The sequence below is a fragment of the Achroia grisella genome, unplaced genomic scaffold (genome assembly GCF_030625045.1).
Source record: "Achroia grisella isolate CSIRO2021 unplaced genomic scaffold, CSIRO_AGI_Agris_v1 utg512, whole genome shotgun sequence".
Classification (NCBI taxonomy): Eukaryota; Metazoa; Arthropoda; class Insecta; order Lepidoptera; family Pyralidae; genus Achroia; species Achroia grisella.
The window spans coordinates 3,307,104-3,328,356 of record NW_026712906.1 but is presented as its reverse complement, the minus strand read 5'-3'; the positions used below and the strand labels follow the sequence as shown (position 1 = coordinate 3,328,356).

Below are 21,253 nucleotides of genomic sequence, written 5' to 3'. Positions count from 1 at the left end.
AACAAACAATCATTAATACAATTGTTTGCACTTAGGGGAAAGGGATTGTTAGTAATGTGGACTCTTGACCCCATGCTAGCAATGTACCATGTCAGGTTGACCTCCACGCGGTTCCCCTTGGAAACCATCGTGATAAATACCAGATAAATTTATCACGATGGGCTACCTAACCTGAACCATTCTCATCATATCATCTTCCACTGGTGCCCCGTCAGCGTAAACTGTTAGCGCAGGCGGATGCACCATTTCATTATCATATACAAAAAAAAATGTTTGCATTGTTCGAGGAAAAGATATCGCGCTAGACCACTGAGGCCGACACAGGCCGACAGTTGATACAGCAGTGCAGCTTCCGACAAAATGCAGTTCTCAACAAAGGGAGGATACAAATAAAAGATCGCGGCATGCCTGCCACATGTGCGGTGACGTCAACCCAAAGTCAGCTGGCTGCCATGATACCCCTACATGTTTCAGTGCATTTTGTACATTACACATCTTATTAATATTAAAATGTATGGATCAATGTTTGTTACTCTTTCTCACAAAAACTACTTGATGAAACTTTACAGTAATATAGCTTATACATCAGAAAAACATAGAGGCTATAAATTTCACGCGAGAGAAACCGCGGGCACAGCCAGTAAAGAATAATTTAATTTAAATAACTTTAATGCACATAATTTCAAAGTACATATGGTGGACTTAACAACATGCGGCATTATCTACCAGGCAACCATGGGTGGTGCAGAGAATAATTGTTAATTATAATGGACAATACACATACAAATATGTATGAATAAATAGCTACATATATACATACATAAATCATGCATAAAGACATATCTAATAATGTGACAATGAAATATCATGTAATAATGCAAGAAGAAAACTCTGCAAGAAATTACTTTCTTCTGTTTATTCATTTGTAAGACATTAAGAAGAATTGTAATTTTGCATGCCTTCTGAATATAAGGCGAACATTTGTACCAAAACATTTGTAAGATCTACACTGTAATTGTTCAAGCAAATAAATTATCTATCTATTTAAAGGACATGACAATTTCATAGTTATGAAAATAGTTAAATCTTCATGAATATGATACTATAATATACTACAATACTATATAAATATATTTATTATTTCCTGTAAAGGAATAGATAAATAAAATTTACTAGAGGTAGACTCGCCACGTGGTATAACATATCCTATTATAACCTTATCACTGACAAAAATCTTTTTCCTGCACTTTTTAAGTTTTAACAAATAAAAAAAAACATGTAAACATGGAAGTAATACTACTATGACATAATACTAAATACCGTATAAATATTCATATTATCTACTATTACGTCGAATTAGTATTCGAACTGTCCATTGTTGTGGCCACGGTTTTTTTATTTCTACAAATATAAACACTGTATCTGTATGTATGACAGTTACTTGGGCATGCGCAAGCGCTGTGACGAACCAACGAAGGACGACCACTTATGAGTCAACATTAATTGGTATAATAATATACCCTAATTGAAGTCTTACATTGGTATAAAGTGAGACAGAAACTTCAATAATATTGGTCGCGCTTTCACCCGCGTGAAATTTTTAGCCTATGTGTATCTGATGTATAATATAATAATAATAATAGCTAAAGCTCGTGTTATGAGTACTAAATAACTGATACAAATGCATATATATTTATTTTATTCGTAAATATATACATATTGCACATAGAAAATACCCAGACCGATACAAATAATCATACTCATGAATACAAATGTTTGTGCCGTGTGAGGAATCAAACCCGTGACCATCGGAAGTAAGGTGGTGTGCTAAACTACTAGACCACCGTGGTCGTCAGTATAAGCTAATATTATTATAAAGTTTAATTGAAATCCATTTAGTAATATTTGCGTGAAAGAGTAAGAATCATCTAGGATTGTTTCTAGAAACGTTATTTAATCCTTTTTTTTGTAGATGCCTAGAACGGATAATGTACAAGTGTGTGTGTATTCCATTACCATTTACCATCAGATGGGCCGTATGCCAACTGGCATGGTGGCAAACTTGCCACCATCGTAGTATAAAAAAATACACAGGCAATAATAATTATATTTTAGATGATTGCAATAATAACCACACGTCTTTTTAATTTATCTACTGTTCGATCTCCTATCTCCTATTCACTCTGTACACATTTTAATTAGTAGATAGTTATAATAAAACAGCCCAGTTCTATATTCAGTGTTAATTAATCATTCCTTATATTAGACCGCTCAATATATAATATTGTCTGTTGATACATTTGTTATTATTGTGGTCACCGAGCGTGAAATTGTGAAAATGACCGAGAGCAACGCCGCAACGCAAACATCATTGATAAAAAGTCGGAACTCTCTATTTCTTTCGATAGGAATGTAACTCGTGCGTACGTAAACGAATACTATTTTACTATCTACTACTATACTACTAGTGTTTGCAACTTCTTGCGTTCCTGGTACGCTGGTACTCGACTGTTAATTTTTTTATGTATTGAAATGTCAAACTAGCTATCGTTCCAGTCTAAGGGCACCGCTACGGGTTTGAACCTCGGCTCAGGCCATGGAAATTATGATATCCTGAGCCGAGATTTGACCACTAGAATCGTATCCGTCAGCCTGCAGTTCGCCTTCAGCTGCTCCATAAATCCTTCCGCGGGTTTGGAGTGCCTTTTGCACTAGCTCCCTATCGTCCGGTGAAGCTGTAAACGCTAACATCATTACAAAAAATAGTTCGAAAAAAAAAAACTTAATGGTAAGTAGTGGCATATACAACATTGGTGGTATTGTTTTTATTACATGATTGCTAGATTTCTACCACGTCAGGTTGACCTCCACGTGGTTTCCCAAAGAAACCATAGTAATGAATTTCCGCTAAATTCGCCACGATGGGCTAACCGACTTGAACTCATGTTCAGCTATCATCCTCCACCGGTGCTCCAGCGTAAAGTTAAGCTTACCTTATATTATATTATAGATTTTTTTTATTTACCATTTACAAAAACATAGCACAGGTACATAAGATATAGTAAAATTAATTGTACATATAAAATAAATGGAGGTAGCTTTATGTGTCGCAAAAGTGAAGAAGCAATCAAATCAGCATAAAGCTACAGATACATCTGCGGCGCTGATATTCTGTTGTCTCCTATAACTAAACATACCTATGTTTTAATTTATCTCTCTTGTTATGACACAACTGAGTTTGATGATGACGTAACTATCAAAATTATAAATTAGCGAACTGTATAAAGTGGTTTATCGCACTTACGAATATGTATGAAACATACAATGCCTGCTCTGTTTCATACACGAAGTATATGGCTATCAATTTATTCGTCTACTTCCTGCAGTACAGCGTCAGCGTCAATTACTTATGACCTTGTGGCCGTTGCTCTTTATATGCCAATCATATACAGTGCTCAATTTAGGGAACAAAAATAGGAGATGGCGTGGAAAGGACAGTGATAATAATCACGGGACATAATACTTATTAAAATTACAGTAGCAATTAGGAGAAACAAGTTAAATTGAGAATGAAATAAAATTACTGGCACCAAATCGTAAAGTGTGTAACTCATAATATACTAGATATTTAATCAATTTCAATGTATACTAAACGAACTTATTGCCGAGTACCGTTGACTACATTTCAATAGGGTAGCGTCAGTGAAGGCAGCTAGTATGTGACAATTTAAGATTGTTAAAAAAACTGAAATAATGACAGTTTTAATATCTGACTGTATTCACTGTATAGCTAAATTATTTCGATATAATAATAAATAACAATAACAATCAGTCAATCTATCAATCACTTTATATTACTGATACGTGACATTATCTCATAATACATAAAAAATATACTAGAATTGAAAACCAAAGAGATTTTTCAATTCAATATGGCTACGCACCAAATTTATAAAATCGGTTATTTATCACAGTACCTAAAATCTTAATGATTTATGTGAAGCACTTTTACTTTACCCTATGGTAATGTAGAAGCACGTTGTTGCATAATAAGGTCCTGTCTCTGCATAAAGAAGCACCCATCTCGATATTCTGTAAGGCGCTCTCCGATTTTTTTTTAGTTTTAAATTTAGGGACTTGTCGAACTAAAAGTACTAGCATGTGTCAGTCTCATTGTACACTAACTAATAACTATATCACCTATATTAGCATATGCCTCCATAAAAAGCTTTTTAAATTTCTAGCTGCAGCCATTTATAATATACGATCATAGATCAGTAAGCCAGAATATACAGAGGAGAACTGTTAGTAATAAGGTCTAATGATTTTGTTACTAGTTAATTGCTGGTTAGTTAATCCTCCGTGTCATTCCAACTTAAAACCTGCAATCCTGGTTAACTTATAAATTCATCACGTCAATTGACCTGACTAACTGCATCTTCATATTCAATGGCGCCACGACAGACGCTACCATTAGCCAAATCAAACCAGCATTTCATCATCGCCTATTAAACAATTAAGATTTTTCATTATCTACATAACAGCCATGGCCGCACGTTCTATTCTGGCACGGTACGTTATGTAGTTGTCTAGTACCCGTAACACCATAACTTGGGACTAGAAGGCGCTGTATACTGCTGTCCTGAGATATTATTATTATTATTTATCTCATATTTTTACCTAGCTTTCGAGAAAAAGGCGAAACGGCTACTAAATCGACTACCTGTATGTTGAAATAGGTAGTACTACCATTGCATGTTAGTAGGAATATAAAATCACTACAGCATAATGATTGTCGTGTAACAAGCGGACATAAGGTCGATTGTAATTAGCGATGACGAAGACTGCTCGCAGGAAATAAAAAAACAAATTAATAACGACATTGCATACCTACTCGCACTACATACGACTACATATAAAATATTTGTTGAGCTCCTCTATTATTTGCTATCAAAAAACAAAATCGTTCAAGAAGAATCGTATTACGCGTAGAAGAGAACGCTAATATATTTGCTCAAATATCAATCAGAGACGTGCTACTGGAGAAGAAAAGGTGCGGCCGGAAACTGCATAGGTAAGGTTAAAAAATTGGGCAATTGCCTAATTGGATGCTTCCGTAAATTACAATGGAGGTTAGTTGGTTAAAGTACCCAAGGCTCTATAATAATAATAATAATAATCTCAGGACAATTCACACAGCGCCATCTAGACCCAAGTTAAGCTAACTAAAGCTTGTGTTATGGGTACTAGATTACTGATACAAATACATAGATTTTTTTTTTCGTAAATACATACATATTATACATAGAAAATACCCAGACCGATACAAACAATCATACTCATGAATACAAATGTTTGTGCCGTGCGAGGAATCGAACCCGCGACCATCGGACGTAAAGCGGTGTGCTAGACCGCTAGACCACCGAGGCCGTCTATCTAGCCATAACGCGAATAACTTATTGCGTCATCATAGCTAGTATCTGCCAGGCAGGAGTAGGCCTTCAGCCGGTCCGTAAGTCCTTCTGGTGTTTTTTTTTATAGAGTTTAATGGAATGTTGCACCCGCATGTGCTAACGGGTTATGCTGGCGGGGCACTAGTGGAGGATGATAAGATGAGCATGAAGTCAGGTCAGTTAGCACATCGTGACAAATTCACTAGGAATTTATCATGATGGTTTCCAGGGGGAGCCAAGTAGACATCAACCGACATTGCTAGCAAAGGGATTATTAGTCTACATTACATTTCTTTCTCCCCTCCTTCTGCGGGTTTGGAATAACCATCTGCACTCTTGGCCCTATGGCCTGGTAAAGCTGTAAAGGCCAGCAGCTGCTGTTGGCCAAAAGCATTAAGGTTAACACAAAAAGCATAAAAAGCCATTTTAGTCGAAGATCGGTGGCCCATTACTATATTGTAGTAGTATCGAAAGGCGCTACCATGAGCCAAGATCAGAGCAGCAAACAGCAATATGTATGCATTTAAAAAAATGTGTCTATGTATTTAAATCACTTAACTAGCATCCATAACACAGGCTCTGCTTAGCTTGGGACTAGATGACGTTGGGTGAATTGTGGGGGGTTATTATATTATTTGTAGTGTTTACGCTTTTGTTATTTAAGTCTTTTTATGCCACCTCTATATATCTATAAGTGACCTCATTTTATATAATTTAATTTTTATTTTTACCAATAATTCAAATGTAGCAATCGTATAGTATGCCTTTTCTTATAGTGTTAAATTTCATTCAATAGTTTTGTAAAATTACTTCGTCTCGATGTCGCATGTTAGCAGCCTACCTATGTGGTAACCGCCTACTTAATCATTGCTTACCGCTATTACCATAGCCATGCCGGCTTGCTATTTACCGTTGTATTGTGGTATGGTGGATTAGGGGCGTATTCACTGTACATAAGATTATTTATTTATTTATTACTCTCTTAATTGCGCCCTAAAGAAAATAACTGCACCTTAAACAAATACATAAGAATATTTTTTTAGTATATACAAATGGACGTCTTATCGATTAAGCGAACTCTTCCAGACAATCTTTGGGTAGAGGAGGAAGACAGAAGGTGGTGGATGGCGTATGAGTGGAATGGAAGAAACATAAACAATAATAGTAATAATTTAATCATAAGACTCTACCGTCTCCTGTAAGAGACCTAGTGTGAAGATATATTAGTTTTATTTATTACTAGCTGTTACACGACATGCCTCTCACGTGGAATTAAAAAAAAATCTATAAGTGTGGAATTAAAAAAAAGCCCTAAGTTACTCCATATAACATTAGCTATCTAAGTATGAGCCTGTCAAAATCGATCCAACCGTTTCAGAGATTCACAAGGACAAACAGACTGACAGACGTGTTATACAGACATATAGGCATGAAAAAGTGTATTTAAGTATTTCAATAACTTCAATACCAATAATAAAATTAGTTTGTGGTAGATGGCGCTGTGTAAATTGTCCGGAGTTATCATATTCACATCACGCGTCCTAACGTTCCATTTTTCACGTATTAAGTGCCGATGACAGTAAAGGCAGTTTAATATTCTCGTCGCGTACGAAACGTCTTATAAAAACTATTGGTAAACATTTTTTCTTGACTAACTAACCCGCGCGACTTCGTCTGCATCACATTTATCATATATCGCCCAATTTACACAATATCTTTTTAAATTATAGCCTATTTGTTATTCTGATGTATAAGCTATGTCACTGTAAAATTTAATCACAAACTATTCAGTAGTTTTCCACCATCCATACTGACAAACTTTTGCGTTTATAATATTAGTAAGATAATGAAACTGCCTGCGCTAACGATTTACGCTGGCGGGACACCAGTAGATAATGATAGGATGAACATGAGGTCAGGTCAGTTAGACCATCGTGACAAGGAATTTCACTAGGAATTAATCACGATGGTTTCCAGGAGGAACCACGTGAAGGTCAACCTAACAAGGTACATTGCTAGCAATGGGGATTACTTAACAATCCCTTCAGGGTCAGATCAGTTAGCCCATCATGACGGTTTCCAGGTGGAGCCGAGTGGACGTCAACCTAAGATGGTACATTGCTAGCATTGGGATTATTAGTCTACATTACTATTGTTAGTAATGAATGAACGTATAACTAGGGGAAGGAGATTGAGAACCCTAGTTATACATTCATGGGTGATATTAATTCTCGACTCGTCTCGTGAAAGTGCTATTTTGTTTGGCAAAGTTTCAGAATAAAACCATAACGAGGCTACTCATATGCTGTAGAGAAAGTCTTTCAGAAAGTAAACTATGAAAGGCTTTTACATAAACATCATAACAATCATTACTTCATAATTTTGTGTCGGCACATAATGTTTTCTTCTTTATTCATGACTATAACCATTTATACTGGTCTAGTGTTGTTTTTCTATGATTCTGCATATTATAAACCAAATTTAACACAAACACATGACGTCTGTCTATATATTCGCGGCAATCTCTGAAACTACTGTACTGATTTTCGTGCGGTTTTCATTCATCAACAGAGTGATTTATGAGGAAGGTTTAGGTTTTGTGTATATTAATTGAAATAGGCATGTAAAGCCAATACGATAACGGTAATAAATGTATTTACACAAAAGTTTTGCATTTCTACTAGTTATTTAGTAACCATATGCCAATGTGTATACACTATGGTACTTTGTCGCAGTGACACCACTGACAACTGCAAACCTTTTTACTAATTCATTAATAATAAAAGAACTGAGCTCTTGTTGGTGGAGCTCTCGCCACCTTCCACGTTCTTCTATGATTTAGTAGTTGATACGACACCACTCCAACTTTTTCCATCACTTGCTTGATATAGCTGTGTCTTGGTCTACCCATTTCTCTCTTTCCATCTATTTTTCCTTCAATAATATTATTAACTAGCTATCTCCGCGACTTCGTCCGCCTAAGTTACTGCTTATTACATCAGCTACCTGCCAAGAAAAGACCCGTCAAAATAGGTCCAGCCATTTCAGAGATTAGCCGAAACAAACAGACAGACAGAAAAAAATGGTAAAAAATGTAACTTTGGTGTATGTAACGTATTTATATTCATATGCATGTAGTAAAAAATGGTTATTTCAATATTACAAACAGACACTCCAGTTTTATTTATATGTATAGAAAATTTGTCGTGTCAAGTGCCCCAATATTATTCTCCGCCTATTCTCAACAATGTTTATGATTTGCCTCTTTAACCCTTTCAAGTACTTCTTCTTATTTTATCTTTCCAGCAAATTCTTTCTTTTTACTAAATACAACAAAAAAATATTATACTAAGATGTTATTGTACAAATCTAAATATATATATCTCAAAGGTAATTGACTTAGTGATCTATCAACGCACAGCCCAAACCACTGGATGGATCGGGCTGAAATTTGGCATTCAGGTAGATGTTATGACGTAGTCATCCGCTAAGAAAGGATTTTGATTAATTCTACTCCCAAAGGGATACAATAGGGGATGAAAGTTTATATGAAACTTTGTCAATTTTAAACCGATCGATTAAACCCCTAAGGGGATAAATTAACCCGAGCGAAGCCGCGGGCAAAAGCTAGTGTGTTTATATAATTACAAGTAATATCAGCTTATGAAATAATTACACTACCACAATGTGTTTAATTAACACTTAAATACCTGCTGATAGATTCATCACTATACAATTGGCGACGCGCCATGATCGCAAATTCGTCATACCACCTGAATGGTACTTGAATTTGAAACCTTACGATTTTGAAAATAAGGTTCATATACAGTTTGAAGTGCCTTCTAATAATAATGCAGAATTTTGCATATATTTACGTCCGATAGGTGACGCGGGAATTAATTAAATAAGAATTGTTATTACATACATAAACATAATTTATTTACAGCCTCAGTGTTCTAACAGTTTAGCAGACCGCTTTATTTCTGATGGTCGCGGGTTCGATTCCTCGCATGGTGCAAACATTTGTATTCATTAGTATGATTGTATGTATCGCGCTGGGTGTTATATATGTATTTATAAAAAAAATCTAAGTATTTATATCAGTTGTCTAGTACCCATAATACCTGCTCTGCTTACCATGGGACTAGATGGCGCTGTGTTAATTGTTCAGGATTATTCATTTATTTATTTATACTTACGGTATAAGCTACTAAGTACTCGCAATAGAGACAATAAAAAAATATGAATAATAAATGATATAATTATCATGACGATATCATATAATTATCTGATGCGTAATAGCATTTCTATATAACTACAAATAAAATATTGTACCTACTCATTCTTTGCCTAAGATGATTTCGTCTTTTAAACTAACTTCAAAAAAGATTTCAAAAGATATTTGGATCGTTGTGTGTTCAACTATATTTTGGAGCGATTTTCGTTTTTGTTTTATTCTTATTTAATCTTTTTATGTAATTAGAATAGCAAATAAGCTGCCGATCCACCTTTTTCTTTATATACCATATGGGACAAACGAGCCTGCGCCTCGTCTGAAAATAAGTGATTACCGCCGCCCACTGGACTAAATGGCGTTGTGTGAATTGTCCAAGGTATTATTATATTACAATTGTAACTTACAAAGCCAGATGCTTGACTGCTGAAATAAGTGAGACTGAGGAACGCACGCAGGCGACTTTTTACAGTCTACCTCAATATTTTCATGCGATATACAATTTCTCATAATCAGTAGCAACTCGCAACCCTAGCACATGATGATATTCCAGTAATCTAGTGTTAGCAGATCCGCTGCGTCATGTATTATGTATGAATATATAATTGCATTCAACCATGCAACTTGACTGATCAATAGATCTCATCATTCACTACTTAATAACGCTATTAGAAAAATGTTGCAGTTAAAATTGCATTTATTCTGTTAGGATAGGTTTCTAGTAACTGTTTGTTTGTAATAATAAACCAATTCACACAGTGCCATCTAGTCCCAAGTTAGGCAGTTTGTTATGAATACTATACAACTGATACAAATACTTGATATATTTTTTGTAAATACATAGAAAACACCCAGACCGATGTAAACAATCATACACATGAAAATAAATGTTTGCATCGTACGAGGAATCTGGTTCACCAAAAACCATCGGAAGTAAGGCTAAACCGCTAGACCACCGAGGCCGTCATAAACTTAATATGAAAGAATACAAGTATCTACTATTTTAAGATAAAAGATAGTCAATGGCACAATCTATCTTTACATCAAATTTCTTTAAGATCCGTTTAGCCGTTTAGTCTTGAATACATACATTTTCTTATGGTTTAATCTTGAAAACAAACAAGGCACATTTTCGCATTTATAACCTTAGGTATGGCTCTGGTAGGAGTTCCTTTTTGTAAATGTCTACCGACGCAACGATTCCATCCATTTACGCGCTGACATTCCGGGGGACTATGATATCATGTCTCATATCCTGTACATTTTACCTTACTCTGGGTTAAAACCAAGGTTTTGGCAGTCCTTAATCCATAAAACTGTGAAATACTTTACTGACTAGTGCAAACTCAAATTACTCTAAAAACGGTTAAAAAAATAAACTTATCTGATTGTTTATTTACATTTAGGCGAATTACTGCATACCCTCTCGCAGGTGGGACTTACGTAATACGTAATGGTAAAATGGTAAATTATAAATAGTGCAAAATTCACAAGGTAACTACAATTCTAACGGAATTAATGACTGGTCCGTCGTACTTGAGAACTGTTTTTCTCCTTTATGTTTCAATCGTAAATTCTGCAGCTTCACTTTTTGTGCTTTAAATGTACTGCATACAGATATTATATATGTACAGCTGCGTCCGTTTGTTATATTTCCAAGACTAAATAGCGGAACTAATCTTAATAACATTTGACTATAGATTTAATCAAGAGGGTACATATAAACAATCTTTTATAACATTAAATATCTGGATGAGGGTGAATAGATTTAAGTTTATGCAAACAAAGTTAACATAAACAACTAATTCTATTATATATCTCACCAATGTCACACGTTAAAACATAATATTCATCTTCATTTTTATTATTTAATAGTTTATTTTGACACCTTAGTAATTTGTAAGGTATCATACATGTAAATGTTTTATTTACCGTCTGTGTGAATAGAGCATTAGAATATTTTAATATTCTAATAAGTCGAGGTGAGAGATCAACAAACCGTCGAGTGGGTACCTAAATAAACGTAGGAACCTGTTCCACATTCAACTGGCTGACGATTAATGAGCTAGTGGGTCCCTTATTATATTACGATACTCGTGTGATACGATACTTGTTGAACGCCTTGTTCGCGACAAGTGCATCGTATAACGCTTGTAAAAATATAGAGAATGTCATTATTTGCAAAGTTTTGCAGAAAGCAAACGCAAACATCTATATTGTATAGTTTATATAACATAAAAATAAAATAAAATAACTGCTAGTCTACCTAGCCAGTCTTTATTTTATTAATTAACTGTGAATGAACGCATTAAATAACAAACTAATAAATGAACGAATAAATGAGTGATTGACTGTCGTAGTGGCTGAGATAGACAATGAAGAACGACGATTTAACGAACGAGAAAGATTAGTATAAAGACCGTAAAAAAATAAAAGATGCGTGTAAAATAACTTGATTTTATAATAAACAAAAACAGGGCAAAGATTTATTCGTTAATCTCCAACCACACGTACTTATGTAAACTTAAAAAAAAAAACTTTTCTATGCATTTGGAATGGAGAAGTTGACTGTTCATGACTGACTGACTGACTGAACAGCACTATGGACATGACGTTATTAAGTGACACTTGTAGTACCACTCATGCGTTAGCATTCTAGAGGACTAAGATATCATGATTTATCCTGTATTGAATGCCTAATTTGCACCCTACAACCGAAACACAATTTACAAAGCTAACTGCTTGGCAGCAGATAAAGTGAGACTGAGATACACATGCAAACGACTTTTTAACAGACAGTGTAACTCTTGGATTAAGGCATAGGCAATCTAAGACCCGTAGTTTTTAAGTACGAAATTTTTTAATTTGTATGTAAGAGAAAAACGAGATATTTATAATTATTGCTGAAATATGTCCAAATTATGCCTAATCGTTGATTGATAATACCCGGCCCGGAATTACAATGTTGTCTAGAGCCCGCTTTAGCCTTAGATGGACAAGACGTCTAGTATTAGTTACTAGTCATTACTGTTGCGTTAAAAAGGATAAGTTACAACACTGGTCATATCTCGCTTTTAAAGGACTAAAAACGCAATAGTAATATTATAATAATAATAAGCTCGGGACAATTCAGACAGCGCCATCTAGACCCAAGTTAAGCTATTAGATAACTTATGTTATGGTTACTAGATAACTGATACAAATACATATAAATATTTTTCTTCTAAATACATACATATTATACATAGAAAATACCCAGACCGATACAATCATACTCATAAATACAAATGTTAGTGCCCTGCGAGGAATCGAACCCGCGACCATCGGAAGTAAGGCAGTGTGCTAACTGCTAGACCACTGATACCGTCAAATAAGCTATAGTAATGTTTTCTGGATGTGACAACCCTAGTATCACTCGTGTTCATCTAATGTTGGAACTATGGACTACAGGTTCTCTATTAATCATAGCATCGGCGGCGGCGCGACTGCATTCCTCTGCACCTATACCGTGGAGTATGCTCGCACGCGACTATTGATCCGACCCACCCGCATTCCGGATTAGATGCCGGTGAAACAGTCACATACGAGCCTGGTGATGATACAGCTGGTGGCCTCGGTGGTCTAGCGGTTGAGCACACCGCGTTACTTCCGAATATCGCGGGTTCAAAAGAAAATTACCTCCTGGTCACCACCTTATCTAGCCAAACCGCAAGAACGAATTGTGTAAAATCTTAATAAGAATAATAATAACTCGGCACTATCTAATCTCAAGCTAAGCATAGTTTCTCGAGAGAATCTCAAGCTAAGAAATACTTATACTATTTTGTAAGTACATACATGATATACATATAGGAAACACCCAGACCAATGCAATCACACTCGTGAATACAAAACTTTGCACTGTGCGAGGAATCGAGCACGCGACCATCGCTAGTTAAGCAGTATGCTAAACGCTAGACCACCGCGACCGCATATTGAATCATCTTATCTTAATATTATTATAAACGCGATAGTTTGTGAGTATGAATGTTAAATATAGTATCATTACATAGTATAAAATAAAGTCGCTGTCGCTGTGTGTCCGTCACTATGTATGCTTAAACCTTTAAAACTACGCAACGGATTTCGAAACGGTTTTTTTTAATACATAGAGTGATTCAAGAGGAAGGTTTATTGTATAATACATACATGCGAAGCCGGGGATTAGTGGTATATAAAACATAGTGTACGTCAACTGTCTTATTTAAATGTTATGAAATATAAGTGTTAAATGTTGTCATAACATATATATATGACACATGGTATATTGTTTATCTGAACATTCGGTAGTTATGCTAGATCAGGCTTGATTGTTTTTTCCTAATCTTTTGTTACTGTTTTGTCACTGTATTAATTACCTCCTGACAATAATATATAATGAATAAAATATTTTTGAAGTTTTATTGAAAACCTTTTTTTAGTGTGGTTTGGACTACTGTCAGGTGCTTAGACGTGAATGTCTGTTATACTTTTATGCAAAAACTACTGAAGGGATTTTGATGAAACTTTAAAGTAATATACCTTATGCACATAGGCTATATTTTTTACTGAAATTTACATATTGTAATTTAACGCGGGTGAAACCGCGAGCACAGCTAGTACTTAATATGTCAAATAATTTAGCTTTACACTTTCAACTGTCGACGTATATTAATTATCATGCAATCAGATGATCTACCTTCATGATAACTTGACTGGCATCGGAGTCAAGGTCTCACGTTAACCCTATTCTGGCCAGCGGGTCAGATATAAATCGTGACTCATGGGGCCAGTTTCGTGTAATTTGCTCATTAAACCATTGACGAGGGCCTTGGACTGATGACATCTTCCTTCGTGATAAATTGTCTGGTTGCCTTTCGTGGTGGATAATTACGTTTAACTACGTTCTAATGGACTGAACTCTGATAAAACATGTCCGTGAGGATTTCTAAAGTTTAAGCAATTAGGCCGGGCTAGAATAAAGCCTATATTAGTATTAATTTATTATCGCCTGAGTTCAGACTTTTTATACGTTCGCATAACAAAAACTGTAGGCGGGAAGGGGGAAGAATTGGTAGTAATGTCCACTAATGACCGCATTGCTAGCAAAGTACCACGTCAGGTTGACCTCTACGCGGTACCCTGGAAACGATCATGACTAATTCCTGGTGAATTTGATGATGGGCTAACTGATCTGACCTCATACTCGTATCATCTTCCACTGATGCCCCGCCAGCGCAAACCGTTAGCGCAGATGGGAGCACCATTATCATCAATAAAAAAACACATAGGTAATCACTAATTATACAACGATTAAGTTATCAGCGACAAAAAATTCGTAATGTGCGCGGAACCAAATCAATGGAAATGAATACAATAAACTTCTGATTCCATTTATAAAACACAAATTCCATATCGTATTATGCCTTTTGGTGGGTGGTCTACAATGGTCATGTATTTTATACATACGGATATTATAGTAACCTGAATTGATAACATCAATGACTATAGTCACCCAGTTACAAATAAATAATAAACTTATCATGAAAACATAACATTAAAAAATGTATTACTCATATTTATTATTTCTATGTACCTATTATATAGTTCTGTGACGTTATCATCTGCTACAATTCATGCCTTAGAGTTAGACAATCCATAGATTTGTACGGTGTAAATACCAAAACGTGGAGAGCTAATATATGTATGTTAAATTTAAGTAATAAATTACATTTCATATCATTTCATTACACCTACACTAATTCACACCCCCAAAACCAATAAGAAGCATTGAAAAGATTTGAGATTGAATAATGTTCAGACACGCCCACTTCCACAAATCATTCCCCACATAAAATCCACTATACTAATTGCTGTGACTGTCTCTCACGATAACAGCTGCACTAGTGAGTACCAGATAGTATAAAAATAGCATCAATGAAGCTCTATGGCGATAAGTGGTGACAGCGCTTCCCTATGTACACAAACACACAAATGGCTACCACTTGTATATAGAAATTATATTTTTTTTATTAGTGGACCGTAGCGTGCGCAATACGCACTCATCATACACTAACGGTATGCACTATCTGGACACCAGTGGAGGACGATATGATTAAGTTAGGTAGGTTAGTTCATCGCACTCGTAGTCAGTTCTTCTTAGCTGGAATGCACTCCGAATTGATGGTAGATTTTCACATATCATACGAGTCTGTAATAGACAATTTGATTTTGTAGCACATTAAGCAATAATCCAGCCTATGCCTGCTAGTTTTATTATATTTTGTTTATTGGTTTGCTTGTCTTTGGATTCGTCATGTTTTAGATTAGAATTTAGTTTTATTATTTGGCTGTATTAGGTATCTATTACGTTAGAGGATATTACACTATCACATAAATCATGAATTGGGTTTGTCATAAGTGTTTGTAATAGACCTACATGAATAAAGATAAATTGAATTGAATTGAATCAACCTGGTTAAATGCTGGTTAATTCACCACAATTGCTATCTGACCTGACTTCCTGCTCATCATATCATCCTCCACTGGACCCGCTAACGCATAACGTCAGTGTAGGCATTATAATGCATTAAAAAATTTACTAATTTTAATGTATAAAAATTCCGGTCATGTTTTTTGTCCGCGATTACGACAACTGATTTAAATGATTTTTATATATCCCTAAGTAATATAGGTAATATATGAGTGGCTCACACGAAAAAAATCTAAAAAATTACATACCTACAACCCTAAAATTTTTACCACCAACCCCTACTTTTAATAGCATTATTAATTTACATAGCAAAACAACGTTTACCGGGATAGCTAGTATGTATATATACATATATATTTATATATATCTCCAGTGAGCTAGTGTGGATATTACGCAACATTCTGAATCAGTGCTATACTTCCATAGTGAACTCTAAGAAACACTTCAATCAAGGGGATATGATTCATGGAAAATGATATTCATATTACTGATATCTGTTATCAAGTATCGGTATAAGTAAAATACTATATTAATAGTTATTCAACGTAAATTCTGCTATCAGATATATAAATACTAAGAAAGTATTTGTTTATCAAACACTCACATTCACTAGTGACTCAGATTACACTCTCACTCTTCGAAAACCACTGTTGCTACCTAGTTGTGCTGAAGCCAGAAGTCATACTATTTATCATAGTCAGCCATACTCTTAATTTAGAAAGCACTAATCATTTGGGAAATAACCATAACATTACAAGTCAAAATACATAACAACTATATATAACTATACGAGATCTTTGGACAATTCACATAGCACCATCTAGTCCCAATCTAAGCATAGGTTGCATTATGTACTAGATAACTGAAATACTTTTTTTTTAAATACATACATTATATACATAGATAACACCCAGACTGATAGGGGGGAAAAGGGATTGTTAGTAATGTGGACTCATGACCCCATTACTAGCAATGTACCATGTCAGATTGACCTCTGTGCGGATCCCCCTGGAAGCCATCCTCATAAATTTCTGGTGAATTTGTCACAATGGGCTAATAGACCTAACCTCATACTCATCTTATCATCCCCCACTGGCAATACTTGATACAAAGAATTGAGCAGGGAATAGAACTCATAACAAATAGCAGTAAAGTGTCATAAACTGCTCCCTCTCTGAAGTTGAAGAATTAAAATTACTACTTTTTTTAATTTACAGAGTACTAAATAAAATTAACTCTCACATTACCAAATATATGTATTAGAAGTTATTAGTGTTTTTATTACTTTTTTCATACAGTTTGTCCTTGACCATGCCTCCTTTAGAGACTTTGAAATTGTATTTACTTTACAACTCTAATTAAGATACTACACAGAAATTGGAAGTCATGCAACATGTAAGAATATATAAACATGAGCAATAGCAATGAGGTTATTGATAAGTCTACATATTTTTTTATTTTAATAATTATTTGTTAGGTACTTTAATAAGGTACAGGTGTTTATATCTATTACCAATTATTTGCCTTTTTGCTGTACTTTTTCTTTATTTAATTGAAAAAGACTGCATGAAATACATGTATATGATATATTGAGATTGTGAGTTAGCTTATAGAATTTTTTTAAAGAATTTTATATATATATTTAAAATAATAAATAAAGTAATTTAAATAATACCAGCCTGTAGATTCTTTAATACACTATCTTTATAACAATTCTATGTGAATAAACTATGAAACTAGATAAAGAGGAAGGAAACAGTGTTATCAGAATGTACTACTGCAGGAATAACTATTTTGTAACGGAAGTCAATTGCTTTATGCATTTAGTAAGTTTGTGATTTATGAAAAATTATGTATGTGTCAACATTTCCTATGACTATCGGAAATGAGATAATAATTTTGTGGTTATTTAATGGGCAAAATGTGTACCGTACAACTTATGATAGGAAACTTTATATTTATGTTATTTTTTTCCCTTTATGTTTTATTCCTAGTATATCGGTGATGAGTATGTGTACTGAGTTGTAAACTGACTATAATTAATTCTAATAAATCATTTAACACTAAAATAAATTCATTTGCTATTTAATTGAAGTTTAATTATATTATTAATTCATGTAAGAAATATATCCACTAAGAAGTATAAACTGTAATTATTTTTGTTTTGTGGTTGTATTATGTAGGTATATTTATCAAACCCTACATAAATATTTTTAAAAAGTTAAATATTGGTCTTCTTATTTATTGTATATATTATGTTCTTACTGTTATATGTTTAATAAGACTTATTGTCTGTGAAACGCTACAAATTATGTTATTGTACTCTTAGATGTATATATGTTTGTATTGATTTTTATTAGTCTAAAATAAAGAAAACAAAAAAAATACTGATACTGATGCATATATACTACTAATTTTGTTAGACAATAAAAATAGGTGTCAGTTCCTGGTCTTAGAGATAAAATAATACTCACGAGGGAGGAGGGCTGCTGCCTTCCCTTGAAAACTGTATGCCTTGCATATTGTAAGGCATACTGTTTTATATTATTGGCAGTAATGGGGATTGATGAATGTATTTATTCATAGACAGTAATGTACCATGTTAAGTAGACGACCTCCTAATAAACTTAGGAAACTTAGTTGTTGTCATTTACAAATGGGGAACTGTAACAAAATTTGGAAACAAATAAAGCAGTTTCCTACGGAAGGAAGAAGATGAAGAAGGAAGGAGCCTACTAACTTAAAATAAGACGAAAATTGTTTAAATATACTTTTTCTATATTATCACTACAAAATATTGTAATAAAATATAAATACAGTGAATTAATGGGAAGGATATTGTTACTAAAAACCTCGACCGGGTACGACTCGGCAGGACATCTTTACATCTCCATAATTAAAAAAAATGTGACTCATAAATTCAATACAGCTGTATCAACAATATAATAGAGAATTCATTCACTTAACATCAGGCAAAGGCCAGTAAACACGAGTACTTATCCTTTGTACGAAAGTTAGCAGCAGTATGTTTGTAAACAAAGATGCCGGCAATTTTCGGTAGATAGACTCACCAGAACTTTGATGAACCGGCTTTCCAATTCGTCCCGATCCGGCATCGGGGGCTTCGTCCGGTTCCTAGTGGACGGCTGGCGGACATGGTGACTCTTCGACGACGCGACCGGTCCGTCCAGCATTGTCTGATCCCTTGACGTTATCAAACCCATTTTACAAAAACTTAAAAATCACTACTAACACATATTTCACCAAGTCGTCATTTTATCACAGACAACAGCACTATTATACCACTGCAATTAATAAATCAACAGATTTGCAATCACATTCTAGAGAGGCCACAGTGAAGCGATGAAAGAAAAACGAGTCCGACAGCAAGCAATCGTCCGGACGAACGACAGAATAACAATAAAAAAAATTACAAACTGAAGTTATGTGTGAACGCGCCACGCTGATGTATCAGTTAAATACAGTGAAGTTAGCTCTAAATTGTAGAAGTAGCAACCAATCAAAAGTTAGCTGCGTTCAGAAATGCAACATATTGAATGAACTACACTTGCGTAATTGTAATAAAAATATATTTTTAATTACCTAACCGGAGAAATAAAATAAGCAAATATACTTTAGTTTCTGTGTTTGAAAGTTTTGGAAATAGTACAATAACCATTAATATTAAACAACAACAACGAAATGTTATGTTGCGGTTATTGAACGTGTCGTTTAGTTCTTCGAAACAGGCAAGACCAGACGGGGGAAAAATAAAATATACCCACAGGCTTTAAAAATTTTAATAACTATCTTATTACACTGAATGATCTATTCATTCACATAGTCGTCCTAGGTTTAACAATTTCAGATGAGAATATTTTCATGTTTCTTATATTTTTTATAGGCGAGTTTTATTTGGCATGTCCCATTATATAGGACCAAAATGTATAATAGTAAAAGTAGGACTGTAGAATAAATAAAATGAAACATTTTCTTATATTAAGTGTAGGTACAAAATATAGCGGCAACGAGACCCTGATGTTATTGCCCGTATCCGATTACAATAATTATACATTACACCATTGTTAGCACCATTTTTTTATATTTTTTTAATTTTCTAAAAACATACCATTACCTTACGATACTAATGCATAATAATAACGAAAAGTTGACGGTCTTTTAACTTTTTCTTTTACATAACTATATTTCTAAAGATTATAAGCTTTTTATTTATTGATATACCTACTGATCACACGACAGTCTCTATCTAAATGAACTTAACATATTCACCAACAAATTATACTTCAACCTCTATACTGTAAGAAAGTATAATTTAAAGTAAAGAGTTTGAAAGATAAATACACAAGAAAATTTGGTCCAGCTTCAACAAATGGATGATACATTTCTTTCTTGTTAATCAAATTCGAAATCTTCACGTCAGTACAGTCTTTGGTTAGGACAGAGAAGATTTAAGAAAATATATAACTTAAATTTATAATATCACAAGCATAATAAAAAACACTGAAACAGTTCATTGTAGCTAATAATTTCAGTCAAATATGGTTAGGTATATTCTTTGTATAAATAATGTAAGCATCCTTTAATATTTAATAATTTATTAATATACGATCTATTTGGTAAAATTAATTGATTTACTTAACATAATACCAGAGTGCAATAAAACAAAATTGGGTAACATGGTGTATATTAAATTAAAGGTGTAACTAAGCAAACGTTTAAGCGAATATTAGGACCAGGTCGGGATGGCATATATAATTAGGTTAGGTAATTTGACAAAGGGTACAATGCACAAAGTACTATGCGAAGCTCGTACAGTAATGTACATTGTTAGTTTGTCCATACTACTATAATACACGTACATTTTAATACTTTAAAGGCATAATTCGCTCACCCACTTAAATTCACCTTAAACTAAATTTCTTATACCTTACTTTGCCCTCGCCCCTAATCTATCAAGATTTGCTCTACCAAGATTACGTCTTTTAAACATTCGTCGTTTTTATGAACGTAATAACATGCAAAAACTTGCTAGAA

The 21,253-nt window shown here is 34.2% G+C and overlaps 1 protein-coding gene across 1 annotated transcript in view; it reads right to left on the bottom strand.

The window, feature by feature from the left end:
- Positions 1 to 19,621, bottom strand: part of LOC131846756 (formin-like protein) — a 93,743-nt gene extending 74,122 nt beyond the window's left edge. Inside the window, exon 1 of the mRNA XM_059196145.1 lies at positions 19,270 to 19,621. Within this exon, the coding sequence (XP_059052128.1) occupies positions 19,270 to 19,422 (153 nt within the window). The 5' untranslated portion in view covers positions 19,423 to 19,621. The remainder of the gene's footprint in view (positions 1 to 19,269) is intronic.
- Between the last annotated feature and the right edge of the window lie 1,632 nt (positions 19,622 to 21,253).